General features: G+C 41.0%; 1 protein-coding gene across 5 annotated transcripts in view; it reads left to right on the top strand.

Moving 5' to 3' along the window:
- Positions 1–18,466, top strand: part of MYLK4 (myosin light chain kinase family member 4) — an 83,999-nt gene extending 65,533 nt beyond the window's left edge. For 3 of the 5 annotated variants that reach the window (XM_080806112.1, XM_080806113.1, XM_080806114.1), the window contains 6 exons: positions 2,736–2,806; positions 3,612–3,740; positions 4,349–4,501; positions 7,671–7,749; positions 11,741–11,813; positions 14,469–16,204. In XM_080806112.1, coding sequence (XP_080662238.1) covers positions 2,736–2,806; positions 3,612–3,740; positions 4,349–4,501; positions 7,671–7,749; positions 11,741–11,788 — 480 coding nt within the window. In that variant the 3' untranslated portion in view covers positions 11,789–11,813; positions 14,469–16,204. Of the gene's footprint in view, positions 1–2,735; positions 2,807–3,611; positions 3,741–4,348; positions 4,502–7,670; positions 7,750–11,740; positions 11,814–14,468; positions 16,205–17,876 lie in introns of those variants that run through there. The other 2 variants (XR_013966992.1, XR_013966993.1) reach the window with 2 other exon arrangements.
- The last annotated feature ends 3,852 nt before the right edge of the window (positions 18,467–22,318 follow it).

Here is a 22,318-nt window from a genome sequence, read left to right as displayed (position 1 = left end):
TTCCACTCTCCCCTCCTGTAGATTAGTGGGTCCCATCAGATACTACTTGCTAGTTTGGGAAATTTATGCTGTCATGAGGTACATATTCGGGAATTAAAGAAAACCTGGATTCTTAGCATCATCTTCCTAATCCCAACTTTCATCACCCCCTAATATTTGCACATCTCTACCTTCAGGGACTACTATTCAGATTCTTGTAACTTCCCTGTGAAAGAAATCCATGTGGGAGATCCTTTCCCTAAAAGTTTAGGATTAAAACCACCACCACCACCACCACTACCAGCACCATGGGGGTCATTGCTGTGTCCCTCTCATTTTAAGAATAAGTAGGTAGGAGGATTTTAGCTAACTCAGAATTCCCTAGTGTAGCCAAGTTTTCCCGCTCTGTAAGCATCCTTAGCAGTCTCAAACTCTTTTAGGAGGCACTGGACTTCAGGGATTTGTGTTTCTGTGGTCATGCTAGAGCAGTGAGTAGAAACCTATGGCAGAATGGGGTATAGGACAGCCAGAAGGGCAGTGCTAAAATGCTGAGGAGCCAGGAAGGGTGGTGGGAGTGGGGCTGGCACCACATTGGACATGGTGGAGAACCTATGTAAGCAGCAGGGAGCCAAGCCACCTGCCTTTCTCATCTAATTTAATGACCCTTCCCTTTTGATCTCTCTCCCATTATGAAGTGCCTAGAATTGGACTATAAATTGTTAGAACTAAGGAAAGACCCAGGCTCAATGACTCTGATAAGCTCTAATATTGGGGCTAAATATCATAAATTGTCTCTTCTTGTGTGGCACAATCATTTTCTCATTTCCCTGTTTGCACAGCATGACCGTGAGATAAAATATATATTCTCTAAAACATACCATCTATTGCAAGTCATAGGGGATTGTAGAGCTAAATAAATTTAACTTCCTTAAATTGGTTTCCATGGTCTACACTTCTTGTAACCTAGCTTCCCTCACTGTTTTGATTTATGTGTGCTACCTCTCCCATTCACAGGGCAGGAGGAAGTGGTATATGAAAGACAAAGCCAGAGGTTGAAAATCATTAGCAAAGCAGTGGCTTCAAACTGAGTTTGATAATGTGTGTTTCCATGGAGCATTTTCCTTGAGTGTAGATACTCTGCAGATATCTCTAAAGGGATTTGATTGGCAATTATAACTAGGACCTGACCTATCATAAGTCAAAAAGCTCAGTATGTGGCTTCATAACATTGATTGAGGACTTGCAATGGGCAATTTTAGTTATGGCTTGAAGGCAAAGATAATAGTAAAGGCAACATCTGGATGGGTCATTAAGGACCACTCATCCCGTACAGAAATCTCCTTGGAAGAAAAAGGGCCAAAAATATTAAGAGTGCTTGTCACCATTGGAGGGGAGATTATAGGTGACTTAAAAATGAAAAATGGTCTCCTTTATATTTTTCTGTGTTTTGCAAATCTTATTCAATGAACATGCTTTTCTTTAATAGTTAGAAAAAAAATTAAGTTTTTGAAGTGCCTTCAAAGCTGTAAACACATTTTTATATCATAGTATTCTTTGACAATTGGACAACTTTATTCATATTGATTGGTTATTTAAGCTTGAAACCAAATGTTCTTATAGAGTGTCCACTTCATCATAAATAGCTTTTATTCATAGACACCAATTTCAGAGATATTTTAGAAAAGGGTTTCCAAAGACATTATGTGAACCAAACGGTCCATTGAATGTTGATCAAGTGCTTCTTAGTTTCTGATCTCATTTGAACCTCCTTTCCACCCAGACAGGAAGAGGGGGGATAGCTGTGATCCCACTTAAAGGATGGGACGTGGGATCCTGGGGATTCAGCAACTTGGCTAATGTGCCCCAGCTCTTAGGCATGAGTTGGGACTAGAACTTGAGAGTTCCAAGCAATTCTTTGAAAACGTTTTTATGGATGACCCAGACTTTAAATCAAATTCCCTATTTTTCTCAGACCTTGGTTTTTCTGACCTGACAAATACAAGCATCCTTATAAGACACTCCATAAACACTGAGTTGCAATTCTAATATCCATGTTTTCTCCCTCTTCCCCCCCGCCCCCCCCCCAGACTGTCACCTTGACAGAGAGCAAAGACGTAACCCAAGTCAAACTCAAGAGAACACTTAGTCAAGGGTTTGGGCACTGAGAACAAACTCAGCAAAACTTTGGAATTGCTGAGAATGAAGAACGAATGGGGGGAAGTCTTCCTTTTACACATGACTTTCCCATAGACTAAGCGCAAAGGGAAAATCTGGAGGTCAGGAGTGTTCACGTTCTATTGCATACTCAGTGTGGTTGTTTAAATGAATCAGGCTGTTTCTCCTGGAACTCATAAATCTTTGGGAAAGATATTCCTCCAAGAAGGGGAAATTCGTACTTAATAATTTTAGAGGGGCAGAGTCCAGTCCGAGACAGCCTCCACCAGTCCATTTGGAAGGTCCTGAAGCAGGCTCCTTGTCTTTCTTCCCTCAAAGAGGCCTCTGCTTGAACTCACACATTATGGTAAACTGCAGAACCAGGGAGAGAGACAGGCAGGGTAATGCAAGGTTGGCAGGGTACCCACAACCTCATCCACCACAAAATTAAAGGAGAAAATACCCACACAGACAAGCCAGACCCAAAGTGAAAGGCCTGATATGTTTTTCCTGAGCATTGCTGTATTTTTAGTTGTGGTTCAAGGACAATTTGAGTGAATGATGGTTGTTTTCATTGCTAATGTGTCTCTTTCTCCTGGCAGCCTGAGAATATCCTGTGTGTGAATCGGGATGCTAAACAAATAAAAATTATTGATTTTGGATTGGCCAGAAGGTATGTGTATTTGGACATAGGTATATGAATGGAGGTAGTGAGGATGTTGGTGCTCTTTCTTTGCAAAGATAAATCTGATACACTTCTTGGTTTTAGACTCTCATTTGGAATTAACTTGACAAAAATTATATCCCAGCCTTACCTTGCTGACTTTGGAATTGGAATGTTTAGAGGTTTCTACAGTGTATCCAAGAAAAAAAAAAAAAAGAAAACTTAAAATCTTATACAGTGAAAGTTATTAAATTTGAAGACATTAATTTAGAATTTGTAAGTTTGTCTTAGTCTTTTTATTTGTTCCATCTGTAAAGAGAAGATTTACTTTAAAAAAAATGAATAAATGAGATTGCAAAGGGTTCTGGTTCCTATAAGCTTCTTAAGTGAACAGAGTTTATATGTGGACTTCAGTCCATTAATGGTGAATATAAAACGGATGCAAATAATTGCTTTCATCTACTCATTAATATGGGCATACTCAAGCCATTGGCATGTCAAGGGTTGTATCAGTTTCCTTTCATTGTGTTCTAGATTTCAGGTGTTCTAACTATTCTCACCAACTTTCCCCACCACTTTTTCAGATTATTAAGGTTTTCCAGTATGAATTATGACTCTTAAACTCCTGGAACTTTTTAAAACAAGTTTTTAAACACTATTTCCTAAATACATGATTTCCTTTAAAGCCTGTGTATTTAAAGTTTGCTGCGTGGCTGAAGTTATTTTGTCTTAGAGATGGCATCTTTTCAGTTTCTATGATTGTTGCTCTTTGATTGACCCTCTCCATCCCTCCACTTTGTCTCCCAAATTCCAGGTACAAACCCAGAGAGAAGCTGAAGGTGAACTTTGGAACTCCGGAATTTCTTGCCCCTGAAGTTGTGAACTATGATTTTGTTTCCTTTCCCACTGACATGTGGAGTGTGGGCATCATTGCCTATATGCTGTAAGCAGGTCTCCAGTTTCTCTGACACTTACACACAGGCATCATGGCCCAATTTAGGTCTTTTAACAGATAAATAACACCATGCTATGTTGAGTCACTTTCTGGGCTCTGTGAATCCTGTGGGTGAAAGGAGTAAATTCTTTTCCTGCTCATCATCTGAAAAAGTAAATGTATGTCTACTCGTAATTGTGTTAACTCTTAGCATAACACCTCAAGTCCTAAAAGCAATTAAAAAGCAACTTGGGTCCTGATCTCCTAAATGATGAAGGCTAGCCTTACCCCTCAGGGGTGACCCTTTGGCATTTGCCATCTGAGTGTGTGGCAGACTTCAGCAGCTGTAAAGACTTTAAATAGGAAGTTGTTTTCTCCTTAGAGATTTCATATTTCAGGGTGGCTGCTGACTCCATGACTGCAGGTGTTTCTTTAGGGGCCAGGGTTGGGGAGCGAAGCGTTTTCCTGATTGCAAAAATATATGATAAAATTATGCTTAATTATTAGGTTATTTGCCTTCTCTCAATTTTAAACAACAGAGCCAAGAAAAAGCAACCTCTCTGTAAAGGGTTTGAAGCTATTTAAACAAGACTCACTCTGGTTCCTCTGTCTTACAGACTGAGTGGTTTGTCTCCCTTCCTGGGTGACAATGATGCTGAGACCCTGAGCAACATCCTGGCCTGCAGGTGGGACTTAGAGGATGAAGAATTTCAGGACACCTCAGAGGAGGCCAGGGAGTTTATCTCCAAGCTTCTGATTAAGGAGAAGAGGTAACCCAAGTTGGTTCCGGGCTCTAGAGGAAGGAGGGAGAATAGGGAAGCATAGGCTACCATAATACATGGAAATAACTCCCAAATTCTCTTTGTGACATCTCCGATGCCTGAGAAAAGTTGTAAATGGAAGGAGTTTGATGCTCTTGACCTTGCTTACTGAGATCAGGGACTGGTTTGGTCACAAGGCTTGAAAGGGGCTACAAAAACTTCCCTGCTCCTGCCTTTTGCAATAAGACCCTAGCAATTAGGGCTCTTGCTGGGCCTCAAAATGAAGGGTTTGGGATAAGTTATTTCCATAACCCCTTTCACATCTACAAAGCACATATCCGGCTCTGTGTAGCTGAACACTTAACTATCATTTCATTTCAGAGCCTGCTGTGGACCAGACTGTGCCAAGTGCTTTATAGGCTTGTCTTTTAACCCCTATCCATCTCCAAGAGGTGGGAATTATCATTACTGTTTTATTAATGAGATTCTAAATAGTTTGTCCAAGAGCATATGGCTAGTCAGTGGCAGAACTGAGCGTCCAAAATTCAACCTTCCCCTAAAGCTGCCCACTTAACTATTACATATTATGTGGTCTTCTATTTTCTGTCATGCTAAAACCACGTTAATTCAAAATTCAGCAGATGGAGGCGCCTGGGTGGCTCAGTGTGTTAAGCATCTGCCTTCGGCTCAGGTCATGATCTCAGGGTCCTGGGATCCAGCCCTGCATGGAGCTCCCAGCTCAGTGAGGAGTCTGCTTCTCCCTCTACCCCCCTCCCCTGTTTGTGCTCTCTCTCTCTCTCAAATAAATAAATAAAATCTTAAAGAATTCAGCTAATGAAGAAGAGTGACCTTGAAACATAGGGGCTTGCATTTTGGAATCATAGGCAGGGGAAGGATATTATGATTTAGTAAAAAACATGGTTTCAGGTGGTTTTATATTTAAAATGTAAAATGGTAAACAGTGTTTAAGATTTTCAAGGCCAACCATACTGGCTTCACTGTTTTATTATCTTTATGGCTTTTAAGTTATTAATAAACATGACCGTGAACAGATAGGAGGGTGTATTTGGGGAGAGGGGATTAAAGAAGCAACATGGGTCTGGAGCTATACCTGCACCAAGGAGGTGTTTTATCAACAATCTGCCAGGAAATGGGTCTGGGGCATTGAGAACACATGTGTAAAGTCTGACCCTGTCTGTAGGTAACCCATGATCTAAGAGAAGAGATAGGTATTTTTTTTTAAAGGATAGGATACAGTGTAGTTAATGCAAAGGGAGTCTATTGAAAAGGGTCATTCAGGGCTGCATCCTAGAGGGTAAGGAGGACTTAGTCAGGCAGGGGGTGTCAGTGTGAGGAGTGGGCACTGTACAGACATGGGTTTTATCTTTCATGGAAAGGCACAACACCTGACATTACCATCATTATTATTATTAATATTTGTACATCACTGAACAATAGGCAGTGAACAAATGGAAAATGTCAACTCTATCAAATCTTTGGTGGGAGAGATCTACATTTACCGAGAATCTATTAGACAGATACACTTTTATGTGTTATCTGACTTAATGCTCTGGATTAAATGAAGAAATGGAGGCTGATAGCAGTCAAGCAGTCACATGGCTAGCACAAGGCAGAGTCATAGCCACGCTTTGTGGTCTCCAGTGCCATGTCATGCCTGCTCCTTTGGTCTGAGCAATTCACTATTACCTTAGGGGGGATAACTACACATTTAGGCAGAATGACAACTGGGCGAGTGTTCAAAGCAATAGTTGGATGAAACTATGGTCAAAACCTGATACCACTATCATAGAATAAATTTCTGCGTGCAAAAATAAACTTGAAACTGTACCAAAATTTTAATTATTCATACTATGTTATTGTTTATTTTTTAATAGTCAGCTTTCAGAAATTTATATTATTATAGTACAGAAATAATAATTTTTGGCACTGTCAGTTATTGGAATGCTTCAGGAGGTCCAATACTGAAAATTTATGATATTCAACAAAATAGCACTTCCAGCTGAGGTTGGTGGAGGTCAAGAGTTTCAAAAAATTGTATCTGGCTGTTTAAGATCCTACTAATGGTGATGTCACCAAGTTATCAAACTTTCCTTCGTGGATTCAAGTTAAGAGTTATCATCTCTTCAGATCTTTTACTTAAATGTTCAGTATCTGACAAAGCAATTTTACTGAAGGAATCTACAAACTGGAGCTCCATACCTGTTGGAAACTACTTTCTTGATACTATTTCAGAAGTAGGCTCCAGACTGTTGCACTCACTTACAGTTTTTATTTCGAAAGGTTATTTGGTTTTATGTCATAAATGTTAGCACACAAGACAAATTTATAAAACTTGGAATTAGTAGATAATATCATCTTTATAATTTTTTCCCATGTTATTTTTTGAAATCATATAAACCTTTGCTGGCTCAAAAGGATAGAGTTTCTTTGTAAAGGTATCTAATGAACTCTCTCTTGGTACTTACATTAACTCTTTATTTAAGTCTTCAAAATTTCTTTTTAAAAAATGTTTACTTATTTAATTTGGGAGAGAGAGAGAGACAGAAGAATGTATCGGAGGGGTAAAGGGAGAGAGAAGGAGAATCCCAAGCAGACTCTGCACTGAATGTGGCAGAGCCTGACGTGGGGCTCAATCTCTTGACAGTGAGATCACGACCTGATCATGACCACGAGTTGGAGCTTAACCGACTGTGCCACCCAGGCACTCCCAAAATTTCTTAATTCAAAAGTTAGTGATGCATATTATTCAAGAGCTTTAATATGTAAAGTCACTTTTACAATTATAAAGAATCATTGTAGCATTTTGTTTTTGGAATAGTAAGTGTACATTTATTTTTTTTCCGCTGATGGATAGAAGTTCAATTCATGAAGCTCAAGCATTGCATGAAAAATGGTTACTTGTGTTGGAAAGTGGATGTTCAACTATGAACAACAATTTTGAATTATTTGCCTCACTTGTCTCACTGCTGTTGTTACCCTGACTGGATTTGATAGTACCCTACAGTCATCAATGATAGTTCCAGAGAAGATAGAACTGCCTGTGAATTTGACATTTGGCCATCTGGTCTCTCAAAGGCAATGGCCAGAGCTGAGGTGAATGACAGATTCAGGCCTCCTTAGTGTGTCTCTGCTAACAGCTTTCCAAATTCCCCTTTAGCTGGAGAATAAGTGCAAGTGAAGCTCTCAAACACCCTTGGTTGTCAGATCACAAGCTCCACTCCAGACTCATCACACAGGTAATGGAGGCTTGTTGCTTTTCCTCTCCTTTTCTACCTGACCTCAGTCTTTTGATGATCAGAGGCTAAAAGCATCTTAGTCTCATATGGGGTTCTGTCTAATTCCATCTCTCATAGCCTTCCAATTTTGTGCTAATGTTGAACTGCTTAAAATGTTTTTACTGAGCAGTTGTGTTTTTTTTTCAATAAATACTTCTTACATGGTTTAGGAGATATTATTTTCAGCATAACTATTTATTATGTTTATTATTCAATCATTGTACTCATTATGATATAAATTACATCACTATACTATGTGCACACACTTATACACATATGTAGTCTAGATATAAACAAACAATATTTTGGAATATATGGGTTAGTGTACATTCAGGATAAATATGCTTCCCTAAAACAGAACTCAGAATTTTAACGTTTATGGTTACCTTGTTCAGTCTTCTCTGGGCACCACAAAGCTGTAATACTCAGGTTGATCCAGATAACAATATAAATATATGTGAAAGAGACTCTTACCAAAGACTGAATGAAGATGACCTAAGTACTTGTGGTTTTTTCATCTTTTTTTTCAAGTTTCTAATTAAATTCAAGTTAGTTAACATAGAGTGTAATACTAATTTGAGGTGCAGAATTTAGTGATTCATCACTTACATGCGATACCCAGTGCTCATCACAAGTGCCCTCCTTAATCCCATTCCTCATCTAGCCCATTCCCCACCCACCTCCCTCTATTAATCCTCCGTTTGTTCTCTATCCTTAAGAGTCAGCTTCCTGGTTTGCCTCTCTCTCTTTCTTCCTTTTTCCCTGAGTACTTGTTGACAATAATTGAGCCCACACTCTGTGTTAACTTCATACGATAAAATTCCTAATCTACTCTTACTGCCTCAATTGCCATTTATGTTCTTATAGCCATCTGCCTCCTTAGCACAGATTCTTTTCCTAAAGTTTCAGATCCATATATCCCCCTGAATACTTGACATTTCCATTTGGATCTTCTCAGTCCTAAACTGAACTTGTCTTCCCCATCTCCCTTTCTTCTCTACCATCCTCCAAGAATGGCCCCCACTGAGTGGCCTAAAGCCAGACCCCCTGGGCTTTGCTGTTTCCTTCCTCACCTCCATCCTCCCATCTCGTATTTCATTCATCTCCAAGTTCTGTACATTATTTTCTCTAATTACTTCTAGAATCTAACCTTCTCCATCCTGTTGGTTATCCTGGCATATGACACCCCTCATCTGAATTACTATAACAGCTTCCTCTAGACTTTTCCGCCCACATCCTTATGGATCATACAAATAACACAGAACCAGAAGTGTAATATTTAAGAAACTCAACCAAACATTTAGGATGTTTAACTGGCCAAGATATATAGAAAGGAAATAAGCAATATCTGTCCTCAGACCTCGTTGGGAAGGTCTAACTTTAGCATGAGTTAAGATGGTGGTTGTCATGCCCTGGAGCCATATGCGCTTGATACACTTTCATTTCTTCCATCTCTGCTCCCCATCCTTCCTACTCCCCAAGGGTTTTGGAGTGGAGCTTTTCACTGGCCAACAAACCTTGGAATGACTATGTTTCAGGTACTCATTTTTTCCACATCCAGTTTTTATTGAAATTAACTTTACTTCTAAATTCAGCATCAGAACTAAGTTTTATTTGTGTCTGAATATACCTTTCCTTGATAATTGGTACTGATGTCAAGTAAAAATAGACTTTTTACCTAGTTGGTACCTCACCCAGACTACATAAACTGCTTATTAGGGTTACCAACCTATTTTGGGCCAATTTTCCACCAATGTATTTTTATCCAAGCTTATTGGTGTCCAAATAGACGTGGGGACAATATGGAAACCACGGCAGATAAATAATGACATTATACAGTTTAAAAAGTGCTTAAAATATTTTTAAGCCACATAACAACAACAAAAACCACCTTTTTGTTATTCTGTCCAACCGTTGGTACCTAGGTGAATGGACATATCAAGAATGATGGGGATTTGGAAAAAAATTTCCATTGTAGAAATCTAGTTAGTTATCATTAAAGTTATAGTTATATGGCACTGTGCCAGGCACTGTTCTAACTGCTTTACAGAAGTTAATTCATTTACTCCACATACCAATTCTCTGAAACAGGTACTGTTATTCTCCTCATTTAGATGAGGAAACAGAGGACAGAGGTTAAGTACTTGTACAGGATCCCACCAGGCGAAAATGATGGAGCTAGCATCCCAGTGTAGACAGGCAGGCTCAGGAGTCTGAGCAGAACTTCACCACTCTGCTATCCTGCTGGATAATGGGCTTCTGGGCAAAGGGGGCCTGATGATGTTTCCAGAACTCTTTATGTTCTGTACATTTTTGGTGTTACTAAAAGCCAGTATTCAAGCTTAATATATTTTATTTTTCAAGGAAATATTAAGACTAGATTTTTCCAGAAGATTCATTTTTGGAATAATCTTGGTTCTGATATGTTCTATAAAATCAGAATTTAACTTTATGTTGAGAATTTAAGTCTTATCCAAAACTATTTACTATTTAAATCTAACTTTTATTTTTAAAGTCTTTCCAGAACTTTTATTTATCTCTTTTAATTGTTTCATGCTTAAAAGCACTTACCATTCCTTAACCACTAAGCCTGCCTATAATCAGTCATTAAATTTAAGAAGGATTTTTTCCCGAAGGAATTAAAGCCCTGTAGCTCTCTGCCTTCTGTATTATGCTCTTACATTTCCATATATAACCCATCTTCCATCAGAAACAGCCCTCAGCTGGAGTGGAACAAAGCATTCACAAATTACAAATCTGTTAGAACTCATCAAGCACCTACTGCAGACTTAATAAATGCTTTGGGCCTGGAGGAAGGAAAATTGAACAACTATGACATTGTTTCTTCTTTGCCAGAACTAATAAGTCTATCTTTCCTTCCCATTCCCAGCTTTATGACCTTAGATCATGCCCTTTTTCCAATTTACTGAACTAATAAAATACCTTAGAACATGATATTCTACCTCTGTCCATCTGTTCTCTAATTCACCAAATCATTACTTCATTAATGACAACTCTGATCATCTTACTGTGTCACCAAAAATTCTTCCACTGTTCCCCATTGTGCACACCAAACACCCCCCCCCCCCCCACCGCAGTCAAGGCCTGCTATGACAAGCCCTGGTCTCAGGCGTCCAGTCCTGTCTCTGCTACTGCTTCTAGATTAGTCAAAATCCCTCTGTTTATGACTCTGAGAGTGATGACAAGGGAAAGTGGGGACATGCTCAAGTTGGACCCTGAATGTGGGTCAATGTGTCTGTCAGAGGGTCATGAACAATGTGGGCTTTTTTTTTTTTTGTAATTCTTTTAATTTTTATTTATTTTTGAAATTTCTTTTCAGTGTTCTAGAATTCATTGTTTATGCACCACACCCAGTGCTCCATGCAATACGTGCCCTCCATAATACCCACCACCAGGCTCACCCAACCTCCCCCTCCCTGCCCCTCCAAAACCCTCAGGTTGTTTTTCAGTGTCCATAGTCTCTCATGGTTCTCCTCCCCTTCCAATTTCCCTCAACTCCCTTCTCCTCTCCATCTCCCCATGTCCTTCGTGTTGTTTCTTATGCTCCACAAATAAGCGAAACCATATGATAATTGACTCTCTCTGCTTGACTTATTTCACTCAGCATAATCTCTTCCAGTCCCGTCCATGTTGATACAAAAGTTGGGTATTCATCCTTTCTGATGGAGGCATAATACTCCATAGTGTATATGGACCGTGTATTCCGTATCCAATTGTCCATTGAAGGGCATCTTGGTTCTTTCCACAGTTTGGCAACTGTGGCCATTGCTGTTATGAACCAACAATGTAGTCTTTTAGAACATCTCTCTAAGAGCATTTTCTACTCAGTAGCGGGTCATTAACTCTTCAGGTGTTCTCATATCATAAGTTAGGAATGAAGTGATGAAAAAAAAGTTCTAATCTTTCTCTAAATGTTTTCTGGTTTCTCTAGAAGAAGAAGAATTGTTGCTCTAATGCGAAGAACCTTGTGACCAAATAGCCCATGGAAGGCACCCATTTGAAAGGTTGGTGTTGGATCTTTTCCTAAAGAGATGTTTTTGCAAGCCTTCGGAGAGAAGAACAAGAAATAAGTCAAATGTGTGTTACACTATGTGGGAAGGAGGGCAGTGTTTCTGCTGAGAGGGAGGGCCCTGATTTTAGACTGCTTTGTGTGCAACATGGATCTGCCATTTTCTAGCAGGAAAAACCATTTCCTTATTTATGGATTGAGGATAGTCTTACTTCCTATGCTTGTTGAGTGGCTCCAACAAGATAACCCAAGCAAAGCCTACAGACCAGGGCCTGGCACATAGAAGGTGCTCAATAATTAGCTCAGGAGACGTTCATAACTGAAGAGGACAGTCTCTGGTAGTCCTCACAATTGTGTGGGATCAGAGGAAGTATTTGTTTTTGTTTTTGTTTTTTTTTGTAATGATGGGAAAACCAATCTCAGAGACTCATAGACTACATAACTCCCCCAAAGCTATGCTGCTAGTACATGGTAGAATGTGACTTCTCAGTTGTCTCTAAATTTAAAGCCCATGCTTATTTTTCTTCCCTGAGCTGCCTTCTGGTATTGGCCCATTCTTGGACCTGGAGTAATCACCACTTCATACAAAGCTTCTAACCTGCTTAGAATTTTGTCAGAAAACTTAAGCGATAGTTTTACACATGAACACATTTGATTATATCAATAAGCTAGCTTAATTTATGCTCTGAAGGAAAAGCCTAACACAGTGTACTTATTACAGAGGACTTTTAGGAATCCCAATATTTATATTGTTGTTGGGGGCCCATTTACCCTCCAGCAAGTCAGTTCTCTAATTTGGGACAGTAAGTCCATGGCCATTGTTTCAACTCAATTTTAACAAATGTGTAAGACCTTCCGGTCTGTGTTCTTGCTTCCCACTGGTCTTACTCTTTTATTCTGATTGGTATTTATTCTGGTCTGAAGTTTTGGTTTGTCTGTTTGACTTTATATTCTTGTAAAGTGTTGAATCTTTCATAGAATAAGATCATGCAGAAATAAATCAATAAATCATAACAAAGTCACAGACCAGATTAGGAAAGCATTCAGTCTTTGGTGCATGGGTCATTTACTTAGAAATCTGTCATTTATCTAGAAATCTATGAAACATCAAAAGAAAGCCTTGGCCTTCCTACTTACAAAGACCATTCTCATGTGTCAAAGTAAAGTTTTTGGGAAAGTAGAAGAAAGCTTTACGTCTTGTGAAAATGCAGAGAAGGAGAGTACTCTCCATGCTCCGAGGCCTGGGTCATTGGGCTTGCTGAGGTGCAGATCAGCCTTCCCTGTGAGTGGTGGGCACCAGAGTTCGCAGGCGGCTCTCCCTCCCAATTTCATCCACAGTGACCACAAACCTCAAGGGTTCACCACAAACTGCATTCCCACCATGAGCACTGGAGTCACTTTTGAGGCCTGGTAGGAATGAATTCATTGGGTGACAGGAGGTTGCATTGCAAGGCAGGCCTGTGACCAGGGTCCAGCAGGGAAAGAATGAGGAGGGAATAACAGTGGGAGGTGGTAGAGTCCTTCCATGTCACGTTGGCGCTTTGACCAATGTGATGGAGGATGGCGGCAGCCCAAGAGGTGACATTCTGCAGAGGACAAAGACATGTGAGCCAGTCACACTGGCGCTGTTGGATACCGTTTTGGTTGGAATTGCTTGATGCAACCTTGCTCTGGGCCCGCCTCCAGACGGTCACTTGGGCTGGCTGCCTTCCTCTCCTTGGTCCCTCCAGCTCCAGTTAGCCACAGAAATTCACCTTGGTTGCACTGCAGGTCGGGGAAGAGCTGTTTCAGGTCCATGGGATGTGGGCACTTCCTAGTTTACTTTTTTCCTTTTCTTTTTTTCAAATTAAAATGTAAGCTTAAGATATTAACTCTGAGTGCAGCCTCATTTGAGAAGAATTTTTTTTAAATCATTTTTTTATAGTATTTCCTGCCAGGATAAGATGGGGGTTTTGGCAAACTCTGTTAGGAGTAAAACCAACTTTGTGATAATATTGATTTTTAAAATCTGGTGGTTGAAGATTACTCCTGTGGAAAAAGAATGACTTCCAGGCCCTATGAATAAGGCAGGATCCACAATGTAAATTGAGGCATATAAATCTCCTGCAATTTGTTAGAGGTTTTTTGATGCGTTGAGGAAACACTAAAAATCAACCCGGTGGCATTTCTCTTTGCATTTCCATTCCATCTTCTGCCAACCTGTGAAATAAAAATTGAGGATACGTCCTCAGATCCATAGGAGTGATGTAGGGCTGCAAACTGTGTAGGCCCATGTTACACATAGTCATAATGCAAATGAAAACGTTCCCACGCCCGCTTCTTGGTGTCACCTTGATGTGGGGTCAAGCTGACAGGACGGACAGTGTGGCAGAAAGCTCGGGAGCTGGCTAGGCTTCATATGAAACAAAGCGGCCTTGTCCTTCAATCTTGCAAATAGTACGAAAATATCTTGCATAAACTGAAAAAATAAAAACCCAACCCAACTCTGGTAAGCAGTGGAATCCTGCAAGGGGTTTCTTTTTTTTCCTTCTCACACGCACACATGCATTATAAAAAATCATGTGTGGTTTTCCTAAGGGGCACAACCAACTAATTACAATTTTAAAAGCCCTGCTGAATTAACAAGAGTCATATTTTGTTTGCTTTGCAGGAAAACTGCTGCGGTTGCTGCTGCGTTGGGAAGATTTTTGGAAAAATCAGCAGTTCTGATGCCTTGACCCCAATGATGACGGGTGGCTATGGGGGCTGGGGGTGACGCTGCATTTGAACTTGGAGCACCCAGTTCAGGGGGTGCCTACTGCTGTGGTTCTGGGGGTATAGACAAACCCCATGCCCCTTTCCTCACATCCCCACACCCCATGGTAGGACACAATTGGGAAGATGTTTCCTTGACATCTTGAGTTTTCAATGTTTATTTTTTTATTTTAGTCGCTGGGATAAGGGGTACGTGATTTCTGCTCTTTCTCAGCTTACTAGAACAATCAGACTGGAGATTTATAGGAGACATTTAAACCTGGAGGATACCTTGAGAGGGAGAAAACTGCTTCTAGTCCTTAAGCTATGCCTTTCAAAGGGGTGATCATATCACCAGAAGAAAATTATGTCTTTTGCACCTTTGAACACTTTGGTTTCTCAGATTTTGTTATTTTGATTTGGTCTGAAATCAGGTGATTCCAAATGATAAATAATTTGCTTTCTGTAACTTGAGCTGTCTCTGAATCCTGAGGCAAGAGGCATCAGACATCGTGTCTTCCACTTATTCTGAACTTTGCTCCCAGTTCATTGGTTACTTCCAAATAGCAATTCTACTTTCAAATGAGTGGCATGCATTTCACAAGGCACTCTCTGCTCTCTTCTGACCGAGCATCATGAGATGAAAGGCACTAGTTTTCACCACTGGAGCAAGAGGTGTTTGCTTATGACTAGTGTTTAGAATTTGGAATAATGGTAACAGTCACAAGAGCTTTCCTCATGCTGCTGTTGTCAATGAGAGATAGGTCATGAGCACCCCAAGGAAGGATGGCACTTTGCTTCCAGTGTTGAAATTATTTTGACAATAATGCTCAGGTTTCTGGTTAAATTCCAACATTTCTGAAGCCCAATGATCTCACCTACGCAGAGTCTCACATGGCTCAGTGGTTGTGAAGAAAGAACACTCAGAAATCAGAGGTGAGGCAAACACTCCTGTTCACTCTTTGGATTTGAGAATGACTCCAGTTGGAAGCTTCTTCTTGTTCCTGAGCTCCTGTGCCATCTCATTATGGATTTTTAATAATGTAAGTGAGCCCTACCATATGTAGCACAGAAAGGCGAGGGCCTCTCATGAGTGAAACGTGTGTGTCATTTCTTGATGAAGAAGAGGCGGTGCAGAGCCACACGAAACTCCTATCACACATCCAGCATCATGCTCACCATTCAGCTTCTTAAGCTGTACTCCTAGTTCCCATTTCCAAATAACTCCTGCGTTGAGATCAGCTATAAGAATGCATTTTTAGCTGTAAATGGTTCTAGGCTCCAATAGACACCATACACTCTAGCAATGGCTGTGTTAGTGAAGGCAGTTTTACCTGGCATTGGCTTTTCTCCATTATTGCTCATATCCACCTAGTGGATCCTTCTAGCATGCCCGTGAATTACTGTATGTGTAATGTTCTTATTCTCATGTGCAAGGTAAAGGGGAGGTAGAGACAGAAGAAAATGTGTAATTTAGTGAAGACCATATGCCAATTTAGTGGTCATGCTAGCTATAAAACTGACTCCTTCCTAGCTTTGCTCTTGCATTATGATGCATTTCTTTTTTCCTTTGGCCTATGCATTTATTCAAGGTTGGTTTTCTCCTGCTCCTGTTATGTGACTATGCTTAAAATGTTTAATTTGGTTTCCTTAAAAAAAAATACAAAAAAAAAAAAAACCCCACAACAAAGTCCTGTGACTGAAGTGTTATATTACTGTGCTATCTTTAGCTGATGGTATTCATCGAGTCTGGAAAAATACAAGCCAGTGCATGCATTAATACGCAGACCGCAGAGAGCTGGCATCCTCCCAAATGCTAAATAAGATGCAAGGGTCTGATTTGAAACCCCTCATGGAAGGGCGTTTTCTGTCCTGTAGGGTGGAATCTACCAGATAGAGCAGGAGGTCTTTTGCATCCAGGTCCCATTCTGACTCACCTTGGCAGAGAAACTTTCACCAGACTCCAACACATGGGAGAGGCAGCTTAAGCCAACTGAAGGAATGATTTCTTTGTCAAATGAATCCACTAAGGACCCTGCAGTCAGTGGGTGTAATTTTTTTTTTAAAAAAGAGGTTTAGAAAGGAGACTCTACTTTAAAAAAAGGATCCCCTTTGAATTCGGAGTTTAATTTCCACATTCGGATGGGGAGCCCCCCCATGCCAGCAGGGTGCCTTTTATACGAGAGCTGAGGATAGTCTGCATTGCAGAGTTGATGATTACAGTCTCGAGTTACAGCGAAATGGGAGAATTTCGGTCTCCTGCTCATCCTGTTCCCTCCCTCCACACCCAGTGTGGCTGCTCCTGCAAGAACTGGTAACTTGGTAGATTGCCACTCTGATGGGAAAGGGGGCTTTGCACAGCGGAGAAATCAAACCAGATGCAAGCACGGACCAGAGAAGCTGAGTCTGGCAAGACCAGGGCTATTGTGATCAATTTTTCCAAGAAGTCATTAGGATTTGATAGCCTGATTTGCTCCTCCGCCCTCCTAATGGACGTTATGGCTTCAGTCGCTTGCATCAGGCAGTAGCCACTTCTTTGGAAAAAGGCAGAAATTCAGCACGGATGTGGCACTTCCCACTGCCTGGAGAGAAATAAACCTCACAAAGGATTCAAGAAAAAGCATGCCCTCATATGTCATTTGTAAGATACCAACACTTCCCCAGAACCTGTTGCTATTTAAAAATCAGGGAGAAAAGAGCTCGTGCCCCAGTCCATGCCATAAAAACATCTGAAATTCGATTCTCACCTGAACTACCTTGGGGAAAGATTTCCAGGTTGAAACGGGGTAATTCTCAAGTTTGTTTTTAGTCTGACTTGATATTACTTTGCTTTCTTTCCTCAAAAATGTAAATAGGCATGCTGCTATTGTTGTGGCTTACTTTGATGTGAATGTGTTTTGAAGGATGCGTGAATTATGACATTTTCACCATTTTTATGGAAATTAGCATAACAAAATTTTTTCTTGTTTTAAAATCAAAATATGTATTTGATATCGGGAAATGAGGGTCTTATTTTTTATTTCATTCCTTTTTTCTTCCTTCTGCTCCCACTACCCCTACTCTAGGCATGAGCCAAATGGTGTCAGGTTGCATACGTGTACTAGTTCAGTTTTGGATGACGGGCCAGTTTTGATGAGGAAACCTCATTTGGAAAGTCCCTCTGTGCGAGTGTGACAAAAGGGCAAGGCAGGTGTCTGTTCCTGGGCAACTTCAGCATGGGTGTAGGCTGTGCCCTCGCTGTGGCTCACTTCTCAAAACCATGATGCTTCCTACCTTGCTTTTGCTTTATCTTTTCACTTTTTTTTTCTTCTTTCTCTTTCTTCAGTTAGAATCAAAGTCCATCTTCTTATCCATCACGGTGCTCCCCTGAAGCTTTTTTGAGATAAAAATGATATTTCCAAAAGTCAAGTTGCTTGCTGTCCTAAAGGAAACTTGAAGCTGGACTATTAGATGATTAGGTGTTCAAGTCCTGGATGAAGGTGACTTCCTTGTCTAGCATGAAGTCAATGGTTTCTCCCACTAGAAGTCCTACATATGTCTCCGAGCTCCATTTTAGTCAGGTGTGCTTTCTGTAAGTGATCTTGATGTGGGTAATTTCACCTTCCATGAAGGCTTATAACTCAACTACTACTTATTCGAAAGAGCAGAAAACATGAATACCCTAGTGTTCCTGTCTTGAATTGTATGTATTTTGTAGTTGTTCCAGCCGATGGATGTCAGTGAGTCCTTCCGATGAGGTTTAGTAGTATAGGTAAGAAATAAAAATGGATTTGTAATGTGGTGATTGCACATGTCATGTATATTTTTTTTATTTCTGAAAATAGTTTCATTCAGCTGTATTTCTTTGCCTTACAAAGATGTACAACTGTCACATATATGTATTATATTGAAGAATAAACATGGACCTTATTTATCCTTTGGTTAATGAGTCAAATTATTCAAAGTGGACTTGGTAATTGCAATACAAACTCTGTATCTTTATGATAAGTTCTGATATGTTAAAAATCCCATGGCATTTAGAACACAATACCTTAAGAATAAGGTTTTCTTTTTTTTAAAGATTTTATTTATTTATCAGAGAGAGAGAGAGAGAGAGAGAGAGAGACAGAAAGAGCATGAGCAGGGACAGGGGCAGAGGGATAAGCGGACTCTCCACTGAGAAGGGAACCTGATCCCAGGACCCTGAGATCATGAACTGAGCCAAAAGCAGACACTTAGCTGACTGAGCCACCCAGTCGCCCTAGAACCTCATACATTAAAAAAATGATGCCACACTACTTATTTGGGGTTCTAGAAGCATTCATTTTTGGCCGGGCTCAAGGTGGAAAAATGACTCTCCCACTTGAAAACAATGGTGGTTGGGATGTATCCACATAGATTTAGGATTTTTTCCCTATTAATTTCTATTAATAGAAAACATGGGCTGAGGTATATGTAAAGTGTCTAGTGCCAGAACAGTGTTTAATAAATTATTAAGGCATTTAGCAATTCAATCTCTTTAAATGTATCTTCGTGATTATTCCTCAGACAGGTGTCTGTAAGGTGTCTGCTTCAGAAAATTTGCTCCTGAAATATTTCAGTATATAATGGCTCCCCGTTGTCAGCTGCCACATCATTTTCTGGGGTCAGCATTGGCTGGAAATGCTGCTGGGATGCCTCAGCTCCCAGCATGCATGCATGCTTGAAGATGATATGCTTTCTGTACTAACAGTCACATGTTAGCCCGGCAATAACTGGTACTGACTCAAGGTCAACAACCCCCCTCAACCCCCACCTGGCTTGAGATAGCCCTACCAAATTTTCTATTGTCTCACACAAAGGTATCCTATCCCTCTCATTGAAACTCCGATTGTTTCCAACTTGGACTGCTAGGTGAAGCATTCTGACTTCTTCCCCAAAGTGAGGAAACCTCATGGATCATCTGTGATATTGTGATATTTTAAAAACTATGTATTTGGTATCATCCCTGGTTCCTGGTGCAGAGCTTTCAAACACTTAGAATTTCCTGAGTGATAGGGGTGAGAGGAGTATCTTTTGTTCTCCGTGATCAGCCCCTTCCAACCATTCCTGAGTTTATGCCACTGAGCAGACTCTTGGAGGATGGGGTTGGTTGCCTGAGGAAACAACAGTGTGATTAGAAGGTTGGAATTTTCAGCCTCACCCCTCCACCTGCAGGGAGGGGAAAGAAGATGGGGATTGACTTAACCACCCACAGCCCATGATTTTATCTGTCATGCCTATGTAATGGAACCTCTATAAAAACTCCACACAGGGGTGCCTGGGTGGCTCAGTGGGTTAAAGCCTCTGCCTTCCAATCAGGTCATAATCTCAGGGTGATGGGATCGAGCCCCACATCGGGCTCTGCTCAGCAGGGAGCCTGCTTCCCCCTCTCTCTCTGCCTGCCTCTCTGCCTGCTTGTGATCTCTCTCTCGGTCAAATAAATAAATAAATAAAATCTTAAAAAACAAACAAACAAACAAACAAAAAACTCCACACAAAGAGGTTTAGAGAGTTTCTGGGCTGATGAACAAAAGCACCTCCTTGTGCCAGAAGAGTGACTTACCTCAAACTCTACAGGGATGGAAGTTCCTGTGCTTAGGACGCTGCTAGATCTTGCCCTATGTACCTTCTCATCTGGCTGTTCATTTGTATCCTTTATTATGTGCTTTATAATGAAGTAGTAATAGTGAGTAAAGTTTTCCCCTGGATTCTGTGAGCCATGGTAGCAAATTATTGAGCCTTAGGAAGGAGTCATGGGAAGCCTCAATGTGTAGTCATGTCAGACAGAAGTGTGGGTAACCTGGGGACCCACCGTTGTGATTGGTGTCTGAAGTAGGGGCGGTCTTGTGGGAATGAGCTTTTAACTTGTGAGGTCTGTGAGAACTGCAAGTTCTTCATGCCAGAATTGTTTAATACAAGGGAAAACCCCACACAGTCAGTGTCAGAAACGTTATGAGAAACAGTTTTCCTTTACCCTCCAACACTGGCACAATATAGGTCCCAATGGACAGCTCCGCTCTTCAACGTAGAGGTTCAGATCCTGGGTCTCAGAGATAAGAGCCAATCATCTTGCCGCCCTTCTCCTTGCTCTGTCCTGAAGTAAAGTGAGTGGGGCAATCTCTCTCACTACCGCTACAAAGGGAGGACCCTGCCACCCACTTCATCACTTCCTCCTACCACTCCTTGCTCTCAAAGGGGACACCAACCCCACCTCATGATCCACACTCATCAGGAAGATAAGCAGGTCCCGATGCTCCTCCTTCAGTAACTTACTTCGGCTGCTCCTCATATTGGGCTTCTCCGAGTGCTTGGAACTTGTGTTCCCCAGACATTGCTGTGGGTACAAATAGGGTCTCGTAAAAGGTACTAATCTGTATTTAGTTGGCTCATGGCCTCACCTGCAGAGCTGAGGGCTTCTGAGCCTCTTCCAAGCTCACCCAGTTATTTTTAGAGATTTCCAAAGGCTTCATACATGAGTTTAGGAGCCAGCACGTCAAGCAGAGAAGTTTCTCCTGGCAGGACACCATCTGAGGGCACCTCCTTGCTGCTTTCAGCCCACCCTGAAACAGTTGCCCCTGCCAAGCCCTACCTCCTCGCTTCCTTCAAGAGGCCATCACTCTAAGATGTCGTTTCTGGAGTCCCCATCACACTAACACTAGGTGCACAGTGTCATGAAAGTGCCGAGAATGCTCACTGCCCTGTCAGTCTCATTCTTGGTGCTGGGAGCGACGGAAGCCACCACAACTCCTGGGATCTTCTTGGGAGCTGTTAGAAGCTTCCAAGAGGTAGAAATAAGTGAAGGCTGTAGTCTCCCACCTGAGCCAGCTACTTGGTGGTTCCTCAACCTCGCTGCTGCCTAGGGAAGTTTGAGAATTCAAAGACCCCTTTCCTCTCTGTGCTCTCTTTGCCCATTTTAGTCCAAGCTGGTGGTGCACCTGGTGACATGAATCTTTTAAAAACTTTATAGGTCGCCTGTGAATTTTATTGGGATCTACTCTATTAGAAAAGACCACCCCCACAGATCTCTTCGAGATATACTTTTCTCTACCTTAGACTTCTGCTGAGCCTATTGAGGGACTTAGAAGTTCTTAGAAGCCCTATTATTTGACTGAATGATTCCATGTTGTATTATCTTGGATGTTTCGGAGGTTTTTAAAAATTTTTGAAGTTCTTGGCTTCATGATTGGACCATTTTTTCTTCAGAGTGCCCTGGATTTGGTCTTTACCTGGTAGCCATTTCTTTTGTTTTCTTTTTTTAAGATTTTAATTTTCTAAGAAATGTGCACGCCCAGCGTGGGGCTTGAACTCACAACCCCAGGGACCCCAGCCATTTCTTAGTTGTACTATCATTTGTTATCTGGAGAGGCTGGAATTTTTAACTTCCTCTTTGTGTAGAACTCCTTCCTTTAGTTTACCTCTCTTTTCTCACGTTTTATTATAAGCAGCAAGAAGAAACCAAGAAGTACTGTCAACAGTATCTGGAAATCTCCTTAGCTAGATCACAAAGTTCATTGGTAAATTTTCTACTTTCCTTCCTATCAAGTGACAGTGCTAAATTTCTGCCCCTATATTACAAAGATCATTTCCTCCAGTTTCAGTTAACATTTTATTCACTCTCTTCCTCAAGCCATCACTCACAAACTCCTCAAAGATTATTAGGATTTCATGAAACACTCTTCCAGGCTCTTCAAGCCTTCAAATACACCTCCCTCACCCAAGTCTTCCCAGCTTCTTCCTACAGCCTGTTTCCAAAGCCTCTCCCACCTT

Source organism: Martes martes (genome assembly GCF_963455335.1).
Source record: "Martes martes genome assembly, chromosome: 6".
Classification (NCBI taxonomy): domain Eukaryota; kingdom Metazoa; phylum Chordata; class Mammalia; order Carnivora; family Mustelidae; genus Martes; species Martes martes.
Note: the sequence above shows the minus strand (reverse complement) of the source record. Positions and strands in the feature narration are given on the sequence as shown.